Source organism: Pipistrellus hanaki (assembly GCF_964339955.1).
Source record: "Pipistrellus hanaki genome assembly, chromosome: 13".
Lineage (NCBI taxonomy): Eukaryota > Metazoa > Chordata > Mammalia > Chiroptera > Vespertilionidae > Pipistrellus > Pipistrellus hanaki.
The window spans coordinates 6,493,149-6,514,755 of NC_140515.1; the positions used below are offsets into that span (position 1 = coordinate 6,493,149).

Sequence of the window (21,607 nt, forward strand, 5' to 3'; positions counted from 1 at the left end):
TGTAAGCTCGCGCCTGCTGAGTGGTAGCAAGAACACACTTACGTCCCGTATGGCTTCATAGAGGGCTTTGAAAGTCGGCTGCTTATCATCATGGTAGACGCCTCGGTTCCCATGCAGAACAGACACCCCTTCGAGCTCCGCCCCTTTGCAGTTGCTACCATACATGCAGTGGTCAGGACGGTAGTTCCAGTGGCAGGGGAACACATAGAGACACTCTGGTGGTGACAAGAGAAAGACATGTCCACAGTCAGTGCTGGCTCTTCCCAAACCTGACGATTAAACCAACATTTCCATAAATGGCACATAGCAGATGACTTAATGCACGTTTGTGATTATGACTCATGGACCACATTTCAACACATTTGTTAATATCCTGAGGTCAGAAATTAAGAGGGTATACATTAGTGATGTTGTCAGTCCCTCCCCCCGAAAGGAGAACAGGGGATAAGAAGGCACACAAGCTCTTGCTCAGACAATTGGTCTGAATCCCAACTCTCAGCAGAACCTAAGTCCAGTGATTTAATATTCCTGTGCTTCCATTTGTTTTTTAACCTATAAAATGGGAATATAGGACCTCCTTCTTATTTTGATAATTAAATGTAAAATTTTCATGTAAAAATCTTAGCAGAGTACTAAGCACATAGTGATAGTTGATAAAGTTAACAGATATAATCAACTATTCAGAAAGATTTTGTGACATGAACAGACCCCCAAAATGGGAGTTAAGATTAAAGCAAAGATTTGTCTTAGGATTAAAACCAACCAACAGCCCTGGCTACTTGGCTCAGTGGTTTCGAGTTGACCTATGAACCAGGAGGTCGTGTTTCGATTCCTAGTTAGGGCAAATGCCCAGTTTTGGGGCTTGATGATTGATGCTTCAGTCTCTAATTCCCCCTCCCTTCCTCTCTGAAATCAATAAAAATATATTTTAAAAAAACCAAAAAACTAAAACCAACAAACAACAGCAAAGGAGAAAAAATCCAAAGAAAGAAGCAAAGACAAAAGAAAGTTCCTATGCCATGGTGACAATACACACTGGGTGAGCATGTGCACATATGTACACCTGTGTGCTTCTCTCTAACGCAGTGGTTCTTAGCCAAGGGCAAAATTACCTGCCCCTGCAGCCAGTTGGCAATGTTTGGAGGGAGACATTAGTTGTAATAAACGAGAGAAGCTGCAACTTCCCTCTGGTACTAGAGAGAACAAGAGTGCCCCAACATCACCCAGTGAATAGACAACCATCACAACCACAATAGCACCAAATCAAGAAACTCTGCTGTGATCCTGTTGAACTCAGAAAATGTCCCCTTGATGAATAGGATAACACAATTATCAATAAATCCATAACTCCCCAGCTTCCTGGCCCTCAGCTTGATGGCTTTAAAAACTGGGCTACAGGCATATGGACCAGAGTTCTCTGTGAATGTGGGTTACTGATCAGAAGAAAGGCCCGTCTGAGAGCACCAAAGAAGTAGAGAAGATAGATGACACTGTCAGAAAAGCAGTTTGGAGATGTGCTAGTGGGTTGGATTGATAGCATTCTCTTCTCATGGAAAAACCCCTGCTTAGAGAACCCTTTCAGAAAGCTTTACTAGAAAGTGAAGAATGAAGAGGCTACCACACATACCTCTGGCAGACTGTGCTAGTACTTATGTCAGTGTAGGCAGCTGGTGAGGATGAAGAAATGAAGGGAACAAATGGAATCAGACTTTCAGCCTGATCTACTAGTGAGCGGAATCAGACAGTGAGCTTGAGCCAGCAGGAAGTAGCAACATTCACAGGCTCCCCTGAAAACAACCACGCCCTCACTGGGCAGGAAGAATGTCTGGAGAAAACCAGCCATTGGTCAGGGTCCCAGAGTGGAGGGATGAGCAACAGCGAAATTCCTTTGCTCTGCACCTGTGCAGTGGAAGTCAATATGGCGCAGCAGGAGTGAGCAGGTGCTCAGCAGAAACAAGATGAAGCAGCAGGACTCTGGGGCGTGTGCTGTAGGAGCCACAGTGGTGGCATAAAGGGGCAGAGTCCAGCCTAGGAAAACTGGGAAAAGAATGATATTAGATGGGGTGCAGAACCCCAGGATATCCAGGCCATGGGTTGGTTAGGGGAGGACCAAGCACAAGCCTGGAAAACCCCAGAGAGTAGGTTGGACAGCTTTGTGGAGGAAAGGGGGCCACGTGCTCACCTGACAGGCTCAGGGAAGGCCTGTGTGGCGGCCTTGCTAACTCGGAGACAAAGCATGGTCTTAAATTAAAACGTTTTAATTTAAAAAAGCATTTTATAGTGGGTAGCTATGCCTAGGCTAGTATTGAAGTATGGTAGCAACCATACTTGAGTAAAAATTGCTGTTTAATATTTTAAACTTGCTGTTTTGGGTTCTGTACTCATTTAAAAGTTATTTTGATTTTCTGAACTTATGTATGATTGAATACTCCCTTGATGACTATTTGAATAATCCCATTGATTGTAATCTCACTGGTCATCGAAGCACATTCCTCTGGGACCCAAGACAGTTCAATCATCCTAAATGGCCTCAGCGGCTACAGATAGTGCATTCCTGTTGACTCAGTGGTCCCAGAATCCGGACAGCACAATTATTCTAATTGTCCAGGTGGTCCGTTTCAAATAATGTGTTCCTGTCGATTCAGGAATCCGTGGATACTTTATTTTTATTTTATTTTTGTTTTTATTTTTGTTTTATTTTTTTAAATAAACCTTTATTGTTCATATTATCACAAATGTTCCTCATTTTTCCCCCCTCCATTGATCCCCTCCACCAGGTTCCCACCCCACCCTCTGCCCTTTCCCCACCCCACATTGTCCTCATCTATAGGTGCATAGTTTATGTTCAGTCTCTTCCCGTAGATAACTAACTCGCTCAGTTTCACTTCTGTAAAATCTTGAAACAGGTTCCTCATTCCAGACCCAAAGATGTAATCGATACTTTTGTGATTTTCTGCCAATATAAGCCAGAAGTGGCCAGCTGTTTGGGACTGCGAGATTTGGAGCTTTAGCCCCTGTATGCAGCTGCCCTTTAATAAATGACTCCATAATTCAATTTCTTGAGGCGTCCTTTGTAAGATGGGGGTTACACTACAACATTTGGAGGCCCCAGCAAGATCCACCACTAGAGGGCGCTGGTCTGGACGCCAAGGGAGGCCAATCCCCTTGGCTGGTTGCGGAGCCCGAGGGAGAAGTTCCAGGGCCCAGGAGAACTTCCCTCCGGGTCCAGCGAGCGGACAGGGAACACTGGCACATCTCTAAAAATTTGTCTCGGAGTCCTGGAAGCCCCCTGAGGGGAGTCCGGCCTTACTGGTGGAGCGGTCACCTGGGGATGGTTGGAAGGGCTGGACTTCCCCATCCCAGAAGTGCCCTGAGACTTCAGAGCTCACTCCTGGTTTCTGGTTGTTTTTGTTTTTTTTTGTCATATTTGGGCCCTCTGTGTATTATTTGTTGAGTTTTGATTTGTCAAGGTTTTGTCAGTTTGTTGTTAGGTTTGTTGAAATCCTCTTGGAGGACATTGAGTGGTTCTTCCCTTCCTGTTTAACCTTTGACTGTGTGACTGGATTACTGAGCTTTTTATCAAGGTTCCTTATAGAGTTTTGCCTCTCCTGAAATAACCCTCTACATGTACCCTGTCCCTCCCCAACTAAGCACTCTTTTCCCAGATCAGCATCTGACTCCAGGATGGCTTTCCCCTCACAGTCCTTGGCGTACTCCGGGAGTTTTGATGTTTTTTCCTTCACATACACTGGTCCTGCCCACTGACCTGCAGCGGTGGCGGTGGAGCCAGAAAAAGTGGCGGCGGAGGTGGCAGCGTTTGCAAGCCTCCTCCCTCAAGGGGTTTGATTCCTGAGCCTCAGTCTCCCTGTGCCACCCCTCCTGGTCCCGCCCTCATTAGGGGAGGCAGACCGAGCTCCAGAGAAACTCCCTAGGTTGTATGATGAGGCATTTATCTGTTTGCTACGTCTATTAGTCTTGTTTCCTTTGTCCAACATGAGAGCCATTTCTGTTTTGCTGAAACATGAGTCGAGTATCCTGTCCTGAGATGTGGGACAGGGAGGCCCCCATCAGGGGACTTGGGCAGTGTTCCCGTTATCTGCTCAGATCCCAAGACTATAAGAGCACTTATTTACTGAAAGGGTATAAGTACAGATATTTGTTTGATATTTTGTTTGTCTGCCTGGGTATAATTATTTGTTCAGGTAAGTGTGGAAGTCTGTGAGAAGATAAAAAAAAAACACATTTAATTTATTTAAGGCTGAGTGCTCTGACACATAGCAAACTGCCCCGAGTGGCCACTGGGATTAATTTGAAGGTATGAAGTTGTAACAATTGTGTTCCGAAGAGGTTTAAAGCAGGGACCAAATTCTAAAGTTAATTATTTACAAGAAGGAAGCCAGAGCTGGCAAAGTCACCAAGTTTGCCCAGAAAGCTAAAACAAACAAACAAACAAAAACAACAAAAAAACAAACAAAAACTAAATGAATCTTATTTCTGACACCTGCCATCACTCAGTCTTAATCAGTGGTGGAGGATTGGTCTCAACTGTTTGTCTCAATTGGCCATTTGAGTTTAATATGGTTAATGATTACAATACATTGTAAAACCTTCAGAAGGAAAGAAATTATTAGTTTTTTAAAAATCAGTACTTTTTAATGGAAACATACTCAAGCAAAGGAGCTTTTCAGAAAGGTCAGGGAGTCTGATTGCAGTATAGGGGTCACTGATTCCCCCACACCACCTTCATTGGCAGGAGGCAAGCGCTTTCCCCAGAGGGAACAGAGAGCGGACTGCCAGATGCAAATGCCTTGGTGGGAGCACCTCCTTAGCCACATGGGACCGCGCCCTGCTCCCTGCCTCTGCCCACCAGGTGCCCATCCCCTCCAGGGGTTGTTCTGAGTAGCTGGAGGCGGCAGCAAGGAGGAAAATTCCCTTGTGACCCCCTGCGCCCCAAAGAGACCCAAGAACTACCGGCGACTCCTTGGACACTTTTCACTGTGTTCTGTTAGGGGGCTTAAAGGCACAGCTAGAAATTCCCCTTTTCAGACTTAATCAGAAACTGAGATCTTTATCTCTAGGAAAACAGGAGGCCTGGGGACAGGGTGCTGGGCCTGCTCTCTCCTCCCTTTGCCTTTTTTAAATGTTTTAAAATAGCATGCAATACTGGAACATGGATTGCTAGATATGTTAAAGGAAAGGCCAGCAGCAAATAGGAGGAGTTGTTAACAATAGGCTTCCAGGGACCCTGGAAGAGAGTGTCCTGACAAGTTATCTAGGGAAGCAAAAGGGAGACTCAGACTCCAAGGGTCTTTAATTTAGAGGAAGAGGACTGACAGGACCAGGGCTCCTTTCCATTAAGCCCCCAGGGTAACCTTACAAGTGGAGGGCAAATCTGTTAGTTTCCTGGTGGACACTGGGGCAGCCTATTCAGTCTTGACAGAACTGATGGGACCCATAACCTCTAAGAAGACAGCAGTCCAGGGAGCCACCAGACAAACTGCCTGTTTTCCTTGGACATCAAGAAGGATTGTGGACCTTGGAAGGAACCCGTACTGAGGGAACACAGCAGCTGAACTGGACCAAAGTGGAACAATGGGCCTTTGAGGAGCTAAAGAAGGCTCTCGTCTCAGCACCTGCCCTAGCCTTGCCAGATGTCATGAAGCCCTTCTACCTCTACTTGAGTGAGATAAGGGGCATTGCCAAAGGGATTCTCACTCAGACTCTAGGTCCCTGGAAGAGACCTGTAGCCTAGCTATCTAAGAGACTAGACCCTATGGCAGCAGGGTGGCCAGCGTGCCTCTGGGCAGTGGCCACCACAGCATTGCTGATGGAGGAGGCAGATAAGCAGACTCTGGGCCAGGAGCTAGCCCTGACAACACCCCATGGTGTAGAGGCCCTCCTCCAAGGTGCTCCAGAGAGATGGATGTCAAACACCAGAATCACCCAGTGCCAAGCTCTTCTCCTGGACCAGCCTTGCATCTGGTTCCAAAGACACTGGCCATCAACCCCTCGTATGCCACCAGCCTTTAATAAATGACTCCATAATTTAATTTCGTGAGTCGTCCTTTGTAAGATGGGGCTTTCACTGCAACAGTATCTTCCCTGACAAAGAGCCACTTCAATCTTTACTGAACCTACTGTCATTTTGCAGCTAAGATAGCATACCTCTGGAATGTCAGGGTAACTAGTAACTTCCCTTTTTCTGGACCCTCAGGGCAAACAGGGTGCCTAGGTGCAGGCCCCAGATTCCCCCATTGTTACATTGTTACTGTCACCAATTCTGAACCACTTAAGAAAAAAGAAGTATGTGTCTGTCATTTTACTTTTTTCTTTCTTTTTTTATTATTTAAATATTACTAATACCGTGTTTCCCCGAAAATAAGACATCCTCTGAAAATAAGATCTAGCGCATGGAAAGATAAGACATCCCCTGAAAATAAGACCTAGCTCAACTTTGGGAGAAAAAATTAATATAAGACACTGTCTTATTTTCGGAGAAACAGGGTAGTAGTACATATGTCTCCTTTTTCCCCCACAATTGACCTTCCCCCAGCCTCCACTACTCCTGGCATATGCCCTCACCCCCCACCCAGTGTCTTGTGTCCACTGGTTATGCTTATATGCATGCATAAAAGTCCTTCAGTTGATCTCTTACCTCCCCCCACCTCCAGCCCTCCCCAGCCTTCCCACTATCGTTTGACAGTCGTTCGATGCTTTTCTATGAATCTATTTTTTTCATTTAAAAGATTTTTTACATATGTGTCCTTATTCCCCCATTACCCCCCATTTCTTACTAATGCCACCCCCTCTGTTGTCTGTGTCCATTGATTAGGCGCATAAGCATGTACACAAGTCCCTTGGTTGATTTCTCCCCCTCACTCCCACTGACCCCCATCTTCTCTGAGGTTTCGCATTCTGATGGACATTTTTCAGTCTCTGGATCTGTTCTTGTTCATCAGTTTATGCTGTTAATTATATTCCACAAATGAATGAGATCATGAGATGTTTATCTTTCTCTGCCTGGATTATTTAACATAGCATCATGCTCTCCAGTTTCATCCATGCTGTTGCAAATGGTAAGAACTCCTTTTTTACCATAGCATAGTATTCCGTTGTGTAGATATACCACAGTTTTTTAATCCACTCATCTGCCGATGGGCACTTAGGCTGTTTCCAAATCTTAGCTATGATAAATTGATACAGTGGTGCCTCACACAATGAACTTAATTCGTTCCAGGAGCAAGTTTGTTATGCGAAAAGTTCGTTATGTGAAACGCGTTTTCCCATAACAATACATGTTAAAAAAAATAATTCGTTCTGTAGCATAAAATATGCTAAGATGACATAAAAAAAGATAATTTTTTTGTTATTTTTATTTAGATACATCTAAAAACATAATTTTTTTTAAAAAAAAACACACACATTTTTTTAATTTTAAGACAGACTAAGTAGAGTCTACCAAATCTTGCACATCTTCATCCATTTTCTGCTTTTTGGCCGATGGTTTCATGAAAAACCTGTCCAAAGTCGTTTGTTTTTCTCTTTTCTCCAACATCTGCCGGAAATAACGGACAAGAGTATCGGAGTAAAGATCGTTGATCCTGTTTGCTTCAGCTGAATCCGGATAGTGGGCATTGGTAAACTCCTAAACTGCTTTCCATTTGACCAGGATGTTCTTGATGTCAGCAGTTGGGATTGGTTGATTGTTTGATTGTTGCTCCTCGTTATCAGATGACGCTTCCCTTTGAGCATTGTCCTGTTGCTGGACCAGAAGTGCTTGGAGCTCTTCAGTTGTCAGCTCTTCTTCGTGTTCCTCAATAAGCTCCTCTACATCCTCTTCCTCTACCTCTAATTCCAACCTTTGGGCCACTGTGATGATGTCCTTCACCACTTCTGTGTCATCAACTACTGCTTCTTCCTGGGTCCACGAAGGCACAAGCATCTTCCAAGCAGAAATGAGGGTCCTTTGTGACACTTCTTCCCAGGCCTTCTGTATAAGTCGTATTGCCATAAGGACATCAAATTTCTCCTTCCAAAACTTTCGGACAGTCATATTGTCTCCACCAAACTCGCATTCTTCAAACACCTTATTAAAGAGGGCTCTAGTTAGAGTTTTTTAAAGTTCGCAATAACTTGCTGATCCATTGGCTGAAGAATGGATGTGGTGTTTGGTGGCAAATACTGCACCTTGATAAAAGGATAATTTTCCTGCAATATTTCCTCTAGGTCTTTTGGGTGAGAAGGGGCATTGTCAAGTATCAGAAGGGCTTTGAGCGGCAGTTCTTTTTCCAGCAAGAATTTCTTCACGGCAGTAGCAAAGGTTTCCAGAATCCATTCATTGAAGATAACTTGGGTCACCCAGGCTTTTTGATTGGACTTCCAATGGACGGGCAGTTTGGACTTAATAACGTTATTTTTCTTGAAAATTCTTGGATTTTCAGAGTGATAAACCAATAGAGGTTTGATCTTGAGGTCTCCGCTGGCATTAGACGAAAACATAAGGGTAAGTCTGTCCTTCATGGCTTTGTGTCCTGGCAATTTCTCCTCCTCTTTTGTAATGAAGGTTCTGCTCAGCATTCTTTTCCAGAAAAGACCCGTTTCATCGGCATTGAACACTTGTTGTGGGCAGTATCCTTCATCCTTAATACATTTTTGAAAGTTAATAGAGAACTTTTCTGCTTCTTTCTTGTCAGCACTGCCAGCCTCACCATGCATAGTAACGCTGTGGAATCCACACCTTTTCTTAAATCTAAAAAACCACCCCCTGCTGGCTTTGAATTCTTCTTCATTATCTTGATTGCTGCTACTTCCAGGGACGTTTTTCTTTAGATCGTCATAAATTCTCTTGGCTTTGTGACTGATAATATCTTGGGTTGTTACGTCACCTTACACCTGCCTGTCCTTAATCCAAATCGCTAATAGCCTCTCCATTTCCTCGTGGATTGAAGACCTATGTTTTTCATGAAATAGTTTTGATACTCCTTTGGCTACTTTGGCTGATTTGATTGCATCCTTATTTGTCAAAATGGTGAAAATGGTGGTCTTGCTGAGGCCAAACTCTTTGACGAGGTCACACTGTTTTACCCCACATTCACTCCTTCTAATTATTTCCTGTTTCATTTCAACAGAAATCACCTTCCTGCTTTTTTTAGAAGCCATGATATAAAAAAAAATTGAGTTTAACTTAAAAGGACGACTGCCGTGATACGTGCGTGATTTAATTCGTAATGAAGAACGATTGCCGCGATACGTGCTTAAGTTAAGCGCAGTGACTAACGACTGCCTGCAGTGCCTGCGCGGAAGGATGCAATACATCGGCAGCGATCGTGGAAGCTCGGGCGAAGCAGTCGTGGAAGCTCGGGCAAAGCGATCGTGGAAGCTCGGGCGACTTCGTTGTGTGAAACGAAGTTCGTTGTATGAATCATGAAATGAAGTTCGTTGTGTGCAGCGTTCGCTGTGCGAGGCGTTCTTTATGCGAGGCACCACTGTATTTTAATGGCGAGTGCAATAAATCTCTAGATTGCTTTGGGTAATATGGACATTTTGATTATGTTGATTCTACCAATCCAAAAACATGGTATGTTCTTCCATCTGTTTATGTCTTCCTATTCCTCTTTTTTCAGTGTCATGTAGTTTTCAACGTATAGGTCTTCCTTAGTTAAGTTTATTCCTAGGTATCTTAATTTTTTTTGGTGCAATGGTAAATGAGATTGCTTTTTTAGTCTCTCTTTCTGTAAGTTTATTATTGGTGTATAGAAATGCCATAGATTTCTTGGCATTAATTTTGTATCCTGCAACACTGCCAAATTCATTTATTAAGTCTAATAAATTTTTGATGGAGTCTTTAGGGTTTTCTATGTACAATATCATGTCATCTGCGAATAATGACAGTTTTACTTCTTCTTTTCCAGTTAGGATGCCTTTTATTTATTCTTCTTGTCTGATCACTGTGGTTAGCCCTTCCAGCATATGTGAACAGGAGTGGTGAGAGTGGACATCCTTGTCTTGTTCCTATTCTTAGTGGAAATGGTTTTAGTTTTTGCCAATTGAGTATGATGTTGGCTATGGGTTTGTTATATATGGCTTTTATTATGTTGAGATATGATCCTTCTATTCCCACCTTAAGAGTTTTTATCAAGACAGGGTGTTGCATTTTGTCAAATGCTTTTTCTTCATCAATTGATATCATTATATAGTTTTTATGTCTCAGTTTTTTTTATGTGATGTATCACATTTATTAATTTTCAGATATTGTACCATCTTTATATCCCTGGAATAAATACCACTTGGTGATGGTGTATGATCTTTCTAATGCATTGTTGGATTTGTTTTGCTAGAATTTTGTTGAGGATTTTGGCATCTATGTTTATGAAGGATATTGTCCTGTAATTTTCTTTTTTTGTATTGTCTTTATCTTGTTTGGGATTAGGGTAATTCTGGCTTTGTAGGAAGAGCTTTGTAGGAAGAGCTCCTTCCCTTAAATTTTTTGGAGTAGTCTGAAGAAGATAGGTTTTATTTCTTTGAATGTTTGCTAAAACCCCTGTGATGCCGTCTGGTCCCGGACTTTAGTTTATTGGAAGATTTTGATTACTGTTTCAATTTCCTCCATAGTTATCAGCCTATTCAGATTATCTTATTCCTCCTGGCTGAGTTTTGGAAGGTTGTAATTTACCAGGAACATGCCCATTTCTTCTAGGTTGACCAGTTTGTTGAAGTAGAGTTGCTCATAGTATTTTTTTTTTTTTTATGATTCTTCATATTTCTGTGGGGTCTGTTGTTATTTCACCTCTTTCATTTCTGATTTTGTTTATTTGGGTCCTCTTTTCTTCTTGGTGAGCCTGGCTAGAGGTTCATCAGTCTTGTTTATCCTTTCAAAGAAGCAGCTCTTGGTTTCATTTATCTTTTGTGTTTTTTCCTTTGGTCTCTATGTCATTTATTTCCACTCTGATCTTTATTATTTCCTTCCTTCTGCTCACTGTGGGCTTTTCTTGTTGCTCTCTTTCTAATTCATCAAGCTGCAGAGTTAGATGGTTTATTACCAGTTTTTTGAGGTAGGCCTGTAATGCTATGAACTTCCCTCTCAGGATTGCTTTCACTGTGTCACTGGGATTTTGGATTGTTGTGTTTTCATTGTCGTTTGTTTCCAGGATATGTTTTATTTCTTCTTTCACCTCTTTGGTAACACACTCATTGTTAAATAGTATGCTATTCAGCCTCCAAGTGTTTGAATTTCTGTGATTTTTTTTTACTGTAGTTGACTTCTAATTTTATGCCACTGTGATCTGAGAAAATGCTTGATATGATTTCAATTCTTTTGAATTTGGAGAGACTTTGCCTGTGTCCCAATATGTGGCCTATCTTTTAAAATGTCCTATGTGCACTTGAGAAGAATGTATATTCTGTAGTTTTTGGGGTAGAATGTCCTATAGATGTCAATTAAGTCCATCTGATCTAGTGAGTCATTTAGGATTAAAGTTTCTTTGCTAATTTTTTTGTCTAGAGGATTTATTCAGTGATGTTAATGGGCTATTAAGGTCTTCTACTATGATTGTGTTGTTGTCAATCTCTTCCAGAAGTTGTTTTTTAAATGTATTTGGGTGCTCTTGCATTGGGTGCATAAATGTTTATCAAAATTATATTCTCTTCTTTTATTAATCCCTTTAGCATTCCTTGTCACTTATTATGGTCTTCCCTTTAAGGTCTATTTTGTCAGATATAAGTATTGTTACCCCAACTTTTTTTTTTCATTTCCATTTGCTTGATATATACTTTTCCATCCCTTCACTTTTAGTCTGTGTGAGTCCCTTGATCTGTGGTGAGTCTCCTGTAGTCATCATATATATGTGTCATGTTTTCTTATCCATTCATTCACTCAATGTCTTTTGATTGGAACATTTAACCCATTTAGACTTAATGTTATTATTGATAGGTACTTGTTTGTAGCCATTTCTGTACTTTATGCCTGTGTTCCTTCCTCCCTCTCTATTTCTTCTTTTTACAGCATTCCTTTTAGCATTTCTTGCATTGCTGTCTTGGTAGTGAATAACTTCCTTAGCCGCCTTTTTTATTTATTTACTTTTTTTTTTTTTTTATTGTCTGCAAAGCTCCTGATTTTCCCTTCAATTTTTATTGATAGTATTGCTGGATAGAGTGAGTATTCTTGGGTTGAGTCCCTTGCTTTGCATCTCTTTGTATACCTCCTTCCACTGCCTTCTTGCTTGATGTGTTTCTGTTGAGAAATTTAATAGTCTGATGGGGGATTCTTTGTAGGTAACTCTCTGTCTCTCTCTTGCAGCCTTTAAGACTCTCTCTTTGTCATTAACATTTGCCATTGTAATTATGAGATGTCTTGGTGTGGCTCTTTTGGGATTCATCTTGATTGGGACTCTCTGTACTTGTGTAACTTTTTACTTCCCCATATCAGGGAAGTTTTCTGTCATTATTTCTTCAAATAGATTCTCTAAACCTTGCTGCTCTTCTTGTCTTTTTTCCAGTTGCTGTTCAGATTTGGCTTGTTTCTCTACCTTATCTTCTAACTCACTAATTTGGTATTCTGCTTCTTCTGGTCTACTGTTGAAACCTTCCATGGGTTGTTTTTGCATAGGCTGTTGATTTTCTCATTCATTCAATGTATGAACTGTACGACTATTGCTCTGAATTCTTTTTCTGTCGTTTTGGATGCATCCTTTTCACTTATTTCCTTTCTAAGTGATTCTCATTTTGTTTCCTCTGGGGCTTGTTTCATTGTTGCCCCATTCTAACTATCACCAGAAGGCTCAAATGTCAAGTTGCCAGTGTCTGAGCAGTATGCAGTGGAAGCTTCTCACCCTCTGAGTGTCACTGAAGAACTCTGACTCCAAGACTTGTGGCTGCCATGGGTTCTTGGGATCCATGCAGGCCTACAATCAGAGTCACAGGTGTTTTATGACTTTTGTCTCCCTTGCCATTGGAGTTGACTCCACAAAAACATCAATAAACCTATGTCTAGGACCTTACTGTCTATGCTTTCTTCTATATATTTTATAGTTTCAGATCTTATGTTTAAGACTTTAATTCATTTTGAATTAATTTTTGTGTATGGTATAAGATAGTGGTCTAGTTTTATTCTTTTGCATAAAGCTGTCCAGTTTTCCAGCACCATTTATTTCTTCATTCTGATCGTAATGTCTTTCTTTTTCATCCTTGTGTGTTAATATCCTACCCATCCTTCAAGGTTTATATCACATGAACAAACTTAATTTTTTCTGAAGTCCTGCATGATGTTTTCTTCATCATTTGAATCCTTAATAGCATTCAGAACATCTCTTTTTTAACTTAGTCACTTGCATTTTTGGTTTAGAGTGTAACTACCAGAGTATAACTTATTTGACTTTGAAGAATTGTCTTTTTTACAACTGTATCCCCTATAGTGCCTAGCACAACTGACAGGGATATAGTATGTGCTAAATGAACAAATGTCAAACCAAATAGGCTGCATGCTAATAGGAATGATCATCTTAAATACCTTTACCAATAAAATGTAGTTATTTACTAAAAATAAACTACTTATCAGGCAAATCACTACAGAAGGTGACTTACAATCCATTTTAGCATTTAGGGACTTTCAACAACACAAAGGTATCTTACCTAATAATAGACAAACATGTAAATTGACCGTACCTCTAAAATTGATCACAGGGCTCAAATTCAGAGTAGCCTTCCTGTGTGGGTGTGGAGTCTGATCACGGGAAACAAACTCGCCAAGTTCATGCCCTCAGGCTCAAATTTAGTATAGCCTCCCTGCATGGGCGTGGGGTCTGGACGCAGGAAACAAACTTCCCGTGTCTGCCCACCCAGGCTCAAATTCAGGTAGAGCCACTGCTGCTGTGTGTGGGCAGGAGGCCTGTTTGAGCAGAGAGGGTCTGGCAGTTCCTATGCCACTGGTATGAGGCCGGCAGGGAGGGGGATTGGCTCTGTGACTCAGAAATCTGAAGCCAGGGTGCCTCGGGTCTTGGTATCTGTGGATCTGCAGCTGTGGTTACAAGTCTTTTACCAGAGGGGCTGTAGGAACCAGGTTTGGGTCTGAGACCAGATTGGGTAGTGGTGAGGCTAGGATCCTAGTCTCAAACAGTTCTGTTCTTCAAGATGGCGTGGTCTCTGTGCCTGAGCTGGCCACCCCCAGAGTGTCCACAGTGGCAGAAGGGTCTTGTTGTCTAAGACTGCCTGGTTTGGTAGCCTCTTGGAAGACCTGCAGGATCTAACTGTCCCTATTTCACACACACACACACACACACACACACACACACACACACAGGTCCACACACTCCTCTATTGCTCCCTCACTCTCTCACACACTCTCTCCTTACCTTCTTGCCTCTATCATTTTACTTTTCATCCAATCACAGAGATTTCCCTGTTTTGTTTTCTCCTGCCTCCCTAATCCATCTCCAATGGATTTCATGTGACCCACTTACATCTCCTCTTTTGATTGTAATTTATAAAGTAGATGAAAAACTGCCATTCTCCAGAGCATTATCTCAATATGTGGAGATTCTGCTTCCTGGCAGTTGTCATCAGTTTGGTTCAAATAAACTCACAAACATTCTTTCCATCTCTGAATGTTTCAAATATATAAGAGGGGAAGGGAGAGGGAGAAACAGAAACATAAATGATAAGAGAGAATCATTAACCAGCTGAGGTTTGAGCCAGCAACCCAGGAATGTGCCCTGACTGGGAATCAAACCATGACCTCCTGGTTCATAGGTTGATGCTCAACAACTGAGCCATGCCAGCTGGGCTGAATGAATTAATGTTAATGGTTTGAATGACAAGCCTGCTTGTTCCTGAAAATCAATAAAACATCAGGGATCTGGGAGCAGTTCCTAGTAGAGCCTGCCTTCCCTGTACACCCCCATTGGCATGTTGTAAAAATGGGCCTCTGTGATCCATCTCCAGCAAAGTCAACTTTTAATGGAAATGGTTACTGAATTTCCCCAGGGCAAAAAGAATGCAGGGAGGAGGGAAGAGGATATGAGAGCTAAGAACTGTGTACGTGGCTAGCATCATGGTGGAAACCCCAGAGGCACCCAGGATGAAACACCATGTGCCACCTCAATTAGACAGGAGATGGTGCAGACAACTAGAAAAGGCCTGAGCCCATTTTTCCATTTTTTTTTTAAATGGCCCACTGGAGACAATAAGACCTAGGCAACGTATGAAGAAACTACCAGCCAATGAGGAACCGTAGAAGGGTCTCTCACACTCTAGATAAATAGCCTGTGATTGCTGCTCCGTGTGTGCCTGTACAGCTAGAGGGACACCTGCTCTTGCAACATCGTATTAAAAGTCTCGTTTTGCCATACTTCTCTCTCCGAGTCCATTGTTTGAATTCGGACAGGTGAGCATTTCACACAATTTAGAGGTCTGGGATTCTGTGCCTATGGAGAGTGGGGCCCCAGTTGGTGGGGAGACGAGTTCCACCTGATTTTGGGTGGCCACTCTTTGCCTGGGATCCTGTCACTTCTTGGAGACCATAGATAAGCTTGAGACTGTTTTGTTTTTGTTTTCTTTCCGGAAAATGGTGAAACTAACATTGGGGACAAAAGACAGGCACCCACAGCAACCAGGCAACATCGTGCACGGGACAAGGTAGGAAAAATTGGACTGTAAGCACTACTTTCGTGCTTGTGTGTCCTCAAAAATCAAGTATATGTGACTGAGACTCGTCCTGGACACGAAGTGAGCATGGAGTCCTAATTTTCGGTTCTGTTCTCCCTTGAGGGAAATGACTAAAGTCAGATGAAGCAGATCACAGGTTGTACAAAAAATCTCCAGAGAGGGGGGTCAAGTGCACAGAATAGTCACAGGGACTTGCTGGAAAACAAAAATTCTAAGCCTAAGGAAGACATTCCCTCAGATAGTTCATTGGGAAGAATGCTGAGATTCTTGAGGGACAGTCTCTGAACCAGGAACAAGAGACATTGCTCTGAATTGGTGGATTTTTTAAATGCAGGGCATTCTGTGGTGTCTGTGACTGGACAGAAAAGGAGCATGGTGTGTAGCTCTTATCTGTGGGTTGTGCGTGCCTATAAATATTGTACATAGAATGTCCCTATTGATGTTTCGTTTCTCTTTATAGATTGGTTTGTTTAAAGGTGGGGCACATTCTACTTTGGGGACCCCAGCTACTTGTGGCAGGCTGAACCTGTGACAGGGATTGCAGGAACTTCCCAGCAGCTGCCAAGAATTCTTAAGTTTCGGGACCCTCCCTGCACTCCCTCTCAAGGCATCAGCTACTGAAAACTCTTAGTTAGTGAGAGTTCCTGTCTATCTGTCTATCTGTAATGTAACTTGGTTACTGATGTTCTTTGCTTCCTTTTTTTAGTTTGCTGTAAAATGACATGGGGCAGTAGGCCAAGAAGAGAAAAACTAAGATGGTTAAACCGCAATTTGAAGCCATCTAGTAAATCCTATCTTCCCTAAACCAAGGACAGTTAAAAATGGATAATTTGCATTTTGCCAGAGGGTAAATGACTTATGTCAGCCTACTCAGGGATGGCAGAAATCCAATTAGTGTCATTTGCTGACCACATCCAAGGACAAATGAAGTTAAAGAATAAACCTTATTTTGATTAGTCTGAGAAGGCTAAAGGCTAATTCTTTCTATAACATTTGGCTCCCTCTAAGGAAACCAGTGAAACCCAGATGGGAAAATATAATCTATTGCCCCTTTTCTTGCAGTCTGGGCTACCAAAATTTGTTGCCTATTTGCTCATATGTTACAGAGGCCATAAATCCTAAAACAATAGACAATCCCCAGAGAGGACTGTCAGTGCTGGTGCCAGACCAGGCCCTTAGGTGTGGTTCCACAGCCCTCAGCCACACACATGGGGATTTTTGAAAAGCCCTTGAAAGGTTCAGAAGTATAATCCATATTTGGTGGACAAAGAAGCCAAAAAATATATAAAGGAAAAGCTTCCACCAGATTGCTTTGCTCTGAATTTGAGAAGCAACCTCCTCTGAATCTGCCGGCATAATAAAGCTGTGTAACTCCATTTCTCTAAGCATTGCTTGGTTTTTCTCCAGTATTTTATAACATCTGTTTCCCTGACCAGGAAGCCCAACCACACTGGCCTTTTGGCCTCTGGTGAGTGGACTGAGTTTGGGGCCCAGGAACACGGGATAGGCTTCCAGGAGGTGTGCCCTGCTGACTTTAGCAAAATTGAACCTGGCCAGCATCTGGAGAGAGTGGATGGACACCCCTGGACCAGTTGACAGAAATAGTAAGGTAGGGGCCCACGTAGTTAGGCCCACTCTAAGTGAGTGGAAGGAGCTTGATCACCTCCCCAGAAGTCATACGACTTCATCAAGTAAATTAGTCAGGAAACGGGTGGATGGTTTAAACTCTAAGTGAATGACTGGTGAAAGTGTGTGAGTGTGGAAGGAGAGGGCTTGCACTCTCCTATACATTGTGTGGCTACAGAACCTCAGTTACGGAGTCCAAGTGGGCCCTCAACTGCGGTTCCACAATTCATCATAAGGCATAACGGTGACTCACCCCCACTTGGAGGTGAACAGGCCTGGTGTTTATGCAGGTGCACCTTAGCTAAGACAAATCTAAGCTCCCAAGGGATGCGCTCAGGTGGGTATCTGAGTGAGGATCTGTGAAAACAGGTCACCCCTCCCTTGTCTGTCTTCCGCCACCGATCGTCATGGGATTGGGACAAAGTAAACCCACCGTACTCAATTGCATGTTGAAAATGTTAAAAACAAAAACAAAAACAAAAAGGTTTCAATGGGGATTATGATATTAAAATGAATCCTGAAACACTGAAGAAATTCTGTGAATTAGAATGGCCAGCTTTCAGTGTCAACTGGCCCTCAGAAGGCTCTTTAAATGAAAGACTGGTCAGGGTAGTCTGGAACGTAGACATAGAAGACCCTGGACACTCAGATCAGTTTCCCTACATAGACAGCTAGTTAGAAATTGCTCAAACCTTGCCGCCTTGGGTCCGGTTCTGCGTGTGTAACAAGGGACAGAGTAAGGTTTTAGTAGCAGGAGTAAAGAGGCAGGTGGGGCAGGAGCAGACAAAGGAGAGTCAGGCAGAGCAGGAACAGGCTAAAGAAAAGTAGGCAGGAGAAAAAACACAGGTCCCTTAGAAGGAAGCTCAGCCTCCTATGATACAGGAATTCCCCTAGGAAGTCCTGCCAGTTTTACCACCTCCATATGTGCCACTGGCAGCACCTAGTGCTCCCTCTTCTGGTCTGGAAAGTCCAGAAAGTCTAGAAACATTTCCCCCTTTGTCTCTCCACAACCAGGCTCTCTAGAGCTAGTTGGGCAGTGCTTGTGCTCAGCAGACCAAGGGCCCAAACCACAACAAGCACATTAGATGCCTCTCAGGGAGATTTGAGGTGCCCAAGAACTTTGCAAAGATGGAATCTTACAGGAGGAAGGGTCAGTCTATTATTATCAGCCCTTTACTATAAGTGATATTCTGAATTGGAAACATCACACCCAGCTTATTCTGAAAAACCTCAGGCCATGATATACCTCCTAGAAATTATCTTCCAGACCCAGAAGCCCACCTGGGTAGACTGAAAGCACTCCTCTTTACATTCTTTAACACTGAGCATATGAGAGTAGTATCAGAGGCGCAGAAGTGGCTCCAGACCCAGGCCCTGGCAGGATATTAGATGCAGACAGATGGGCCAGGGAGGCCTTCCCAGATGAGGAAGCCAATTGGAACCCAAACTCAGAAGATGGAAGGACCAGGATAGAAAGATATCAGCTGGCCTTCCTCCAAGGGGTCAGGGCCGGAGCCAAGAAGCCCATCAACATGACTAAAATTTCTGAGGTCTTGCAGAAGCCTAGTAAAAGCCCAGTGGCTTTCTATGAGAGACTATGTAAGGCCGCAGAAAATTGAACTATGGTAAACGCACCTTTTGTAGGTCAAGCCCAGCCTGATAAGAGGGAAAAATTACAGAAGCTAGAAGGATTTGTGGGGTGGGAGGTGGAAATGCTACTGAGCTGCTAGAGCTAGGGGAAAACAGGTTTTCATCAACCAAGACAGGGCAGCAAGAAAAGAGGAAGAAAAGAGAATACAAAAAAGGCCAATATAATAGCAGTGGATTTTAGAGGTTCAGGCTCCCAGACAGATCAGAAAGGGAAGCAAGAATACAGACGGGAGAGGAAGAGCGAGCCTGAGACAGACCAGAGTGCCTATTGTAAGGAGACAGGACACTGGAAGAATGAATGTCCCAACAGCAAAGTAAGAAAGCTGGGCCCCCTTTTCCACCCAGGCACTATCAACCAGAGCCACCTGAAGCAGATCTCATTGGGCTAGCGATGGCTGATTCTGACTAGGACAGACCGGGCTCTTTTCAGCTGGGCCCCCACGAACCCATGGTCAGAATGAAAATCAGGGGCCAGAGTGTGGACTTTATGGTTGATACGGGAGCAGAGCACTCAGTAGTCACTCAGAAAGTAGCACCTCTCTCAGGAAAGGAGGTCACCATTATTGGAGATACTGGGGACCAGACCCGTAGACCATTCTGCTGCCTTTGTCAATGCCAAATTGGAGATCATCAACTAATTCAAGAATTCCTGTACTTGCCAGACTGTGCAGTACCTTTACTTAGATAAAATGGAGGCAGAAATCACTTTTGCTCCAGATGGCTCAGCATAGCTGCGCCTAGGTGAAGAGACCTCCCCAATGATCCTGTCCCTAGCAGTGCAGAGGGAGGAATAATGGAGACTTTAATATCCCCCCAGACAAAGACCTCACCATTAGAACCTGAATTAGAGAAGGAATTCCACTGGTCTGGGCAGAAGGGAATCCTCCAGGCCTGGCTAAGGACCATGCCCTGGTGCTGATTAACTTAAAGCCTGGGGCACAGCCTATTAAAATCCGCCAATCTCGAAGAGAATCCAAGATGGCTGCTCGGGTAGGCAACTAGCCGCAGCCGCACACAACAATTTCAATAAAATACAACTAAAATATAAAATGGACATTACCCAGAACTACAGGAAAGTCGACTGACTGGAAATCCTACAACAAGAAGCAAGGAGAAAACCAGAAGGAAGCGCGGAGGAGCTGTAAAAGCCCAAGGTACGGAGACACGCGGCGCGCGGAGAGGACGGAGTCGGAGAGGAGGGAGGCCAAGTGCCTGGCTGGCGTTCCCAAGCGGGAAGCAGAGAAAAGCTCCGATTGTGCTGGGCCCAGCTCCAACTGCTCTGAACCCCAATTCTAGGCCAGACCCTGGGGACCCAGGCTCACCCATAGGGAGCTGGGCTATAAGGCGGAACTCCAGGCGAGAGGAGGTCCCGGAGGCGCGCACTGCGCGCAGAGAAGGGCCGGCCGGCTGTGCCGCGGGATAGCCCTGACGGGAAGGAGACAGGGGCTCCAGACTGCTCTGAACGCCACCTCCAACTCCACTTCCAACTGAACTGAACCCCAATACCGGACTCATTGGGGGAGAGCATAGACAGTTTGGCAGCAGGCGAAAATCGAGGGCACCTTTCTCTCAGAGGCACTTGCAACAAGTACTGAAGGACCCTGAGTCTCAGGAGTCGCATAGGGCGGGGCTGACGGAAGCCAAGGCTGTAGGCTCCACCCTGAAACCCCGCCCCATCAGGAAAGCTGCCTGCGAGAATTCCTAAACCAAATAGATCACAAACGAAAGAAATGGAGGACAAAAAGCGACTGGATATAGAGTTCAAAACCACACTTATAAGGTTTTTCAAGAGTATCCTAGAAAAGGCCGATAAAATAAATGAGACCTATGAGGATATGAAAAGGGATCAACAAGAAATAAAAAATACATTGTCTGAAATAAAAAATATTATACAGAGTCCTAAAAACAGAATAGAAGATCGCAAGAATCAAGTCAAAGATTTGGAACATAAAGAGCCAGAAGACACTCCTCTGCAGAAGCTAGAAGGCAAGAGAATCCAGAAAATTGAAGATAATGTAAGAAACCTCTGGGACAACTTCAAACGATCCAACATCAGAATCATGGGGGTCCCAGAAGATGAGAGAGAGCAAGATATCGAAAACATACTGAAAGAAATAGTGACAGAAAACTTCCCCCACCTGGGGAAAGAATTGGACTTACAAGTCCAGGAAGCACACAGAACTCCAAATAAGAGGAATCCAAAGAGGACCACACCAAGACAAATCATAATTAAGATTCCAAGAGCAAAAGACAAAGAGAGAATATTAAAAGCAGCAAGAGCTAAGCAGGTAGTTACCTATAAAGGAACACCTATACGATTGTCAGCTGATTTCTCAACAGAAGCCATGCATGCCAGACGGGAATGGCAAGAAATATTCAAGGTGATGAATAGTAAGAACCTACAGCCAAAGATAATCTATCCAGCAAAGCTATCACTCAGAATCGAAGGTCAGATAAAGAGCTTCACTAATACAATAAAAAAAAGCTAAAGGAGTTCATCACCACCAAACTAGAATTATATGAATTGCTGAAGGGGGTTCTTTCAGAAGAGAAAGTAAATAAAGATAAAAATTATGAACAACAAATACGTAACTATCAACAAGTGAATCTAAAAACCAAGGAAACTAAAAAAAAAAAATCTGAGGAACAATATTAACTGTTGAATATAATAGAA

The 21,607-nt window shown here is 43.2% G+C and overlaps 1 protein-coding gene across 5 annotated transcripts in view; it reads right to left on the minus strand.

Annotated features, from left to right (window-relative positions):
* The window catches only part of GXYLT2 (glucoside xylosyltransferase 2), a 195,342-nt gene that overhangs the window by 79,689 nt on the left and 94,046 nt on the right, over window positions 1–21,607 (minus strand). For all 5 annotated transcript variants that reach the window (XM_084902081.1, XM_084902083.1, XM_084902082.1 and 2 more), the window contains one exon: window positions 43–215. In XM_084902081.1, coding sequence (XP_084758207.1) covers window positions 43–215 — 173 coding nt within the window. The remainder of the gene's footprint in view (window positions 1–42; window positions 216–21,607) is intronic.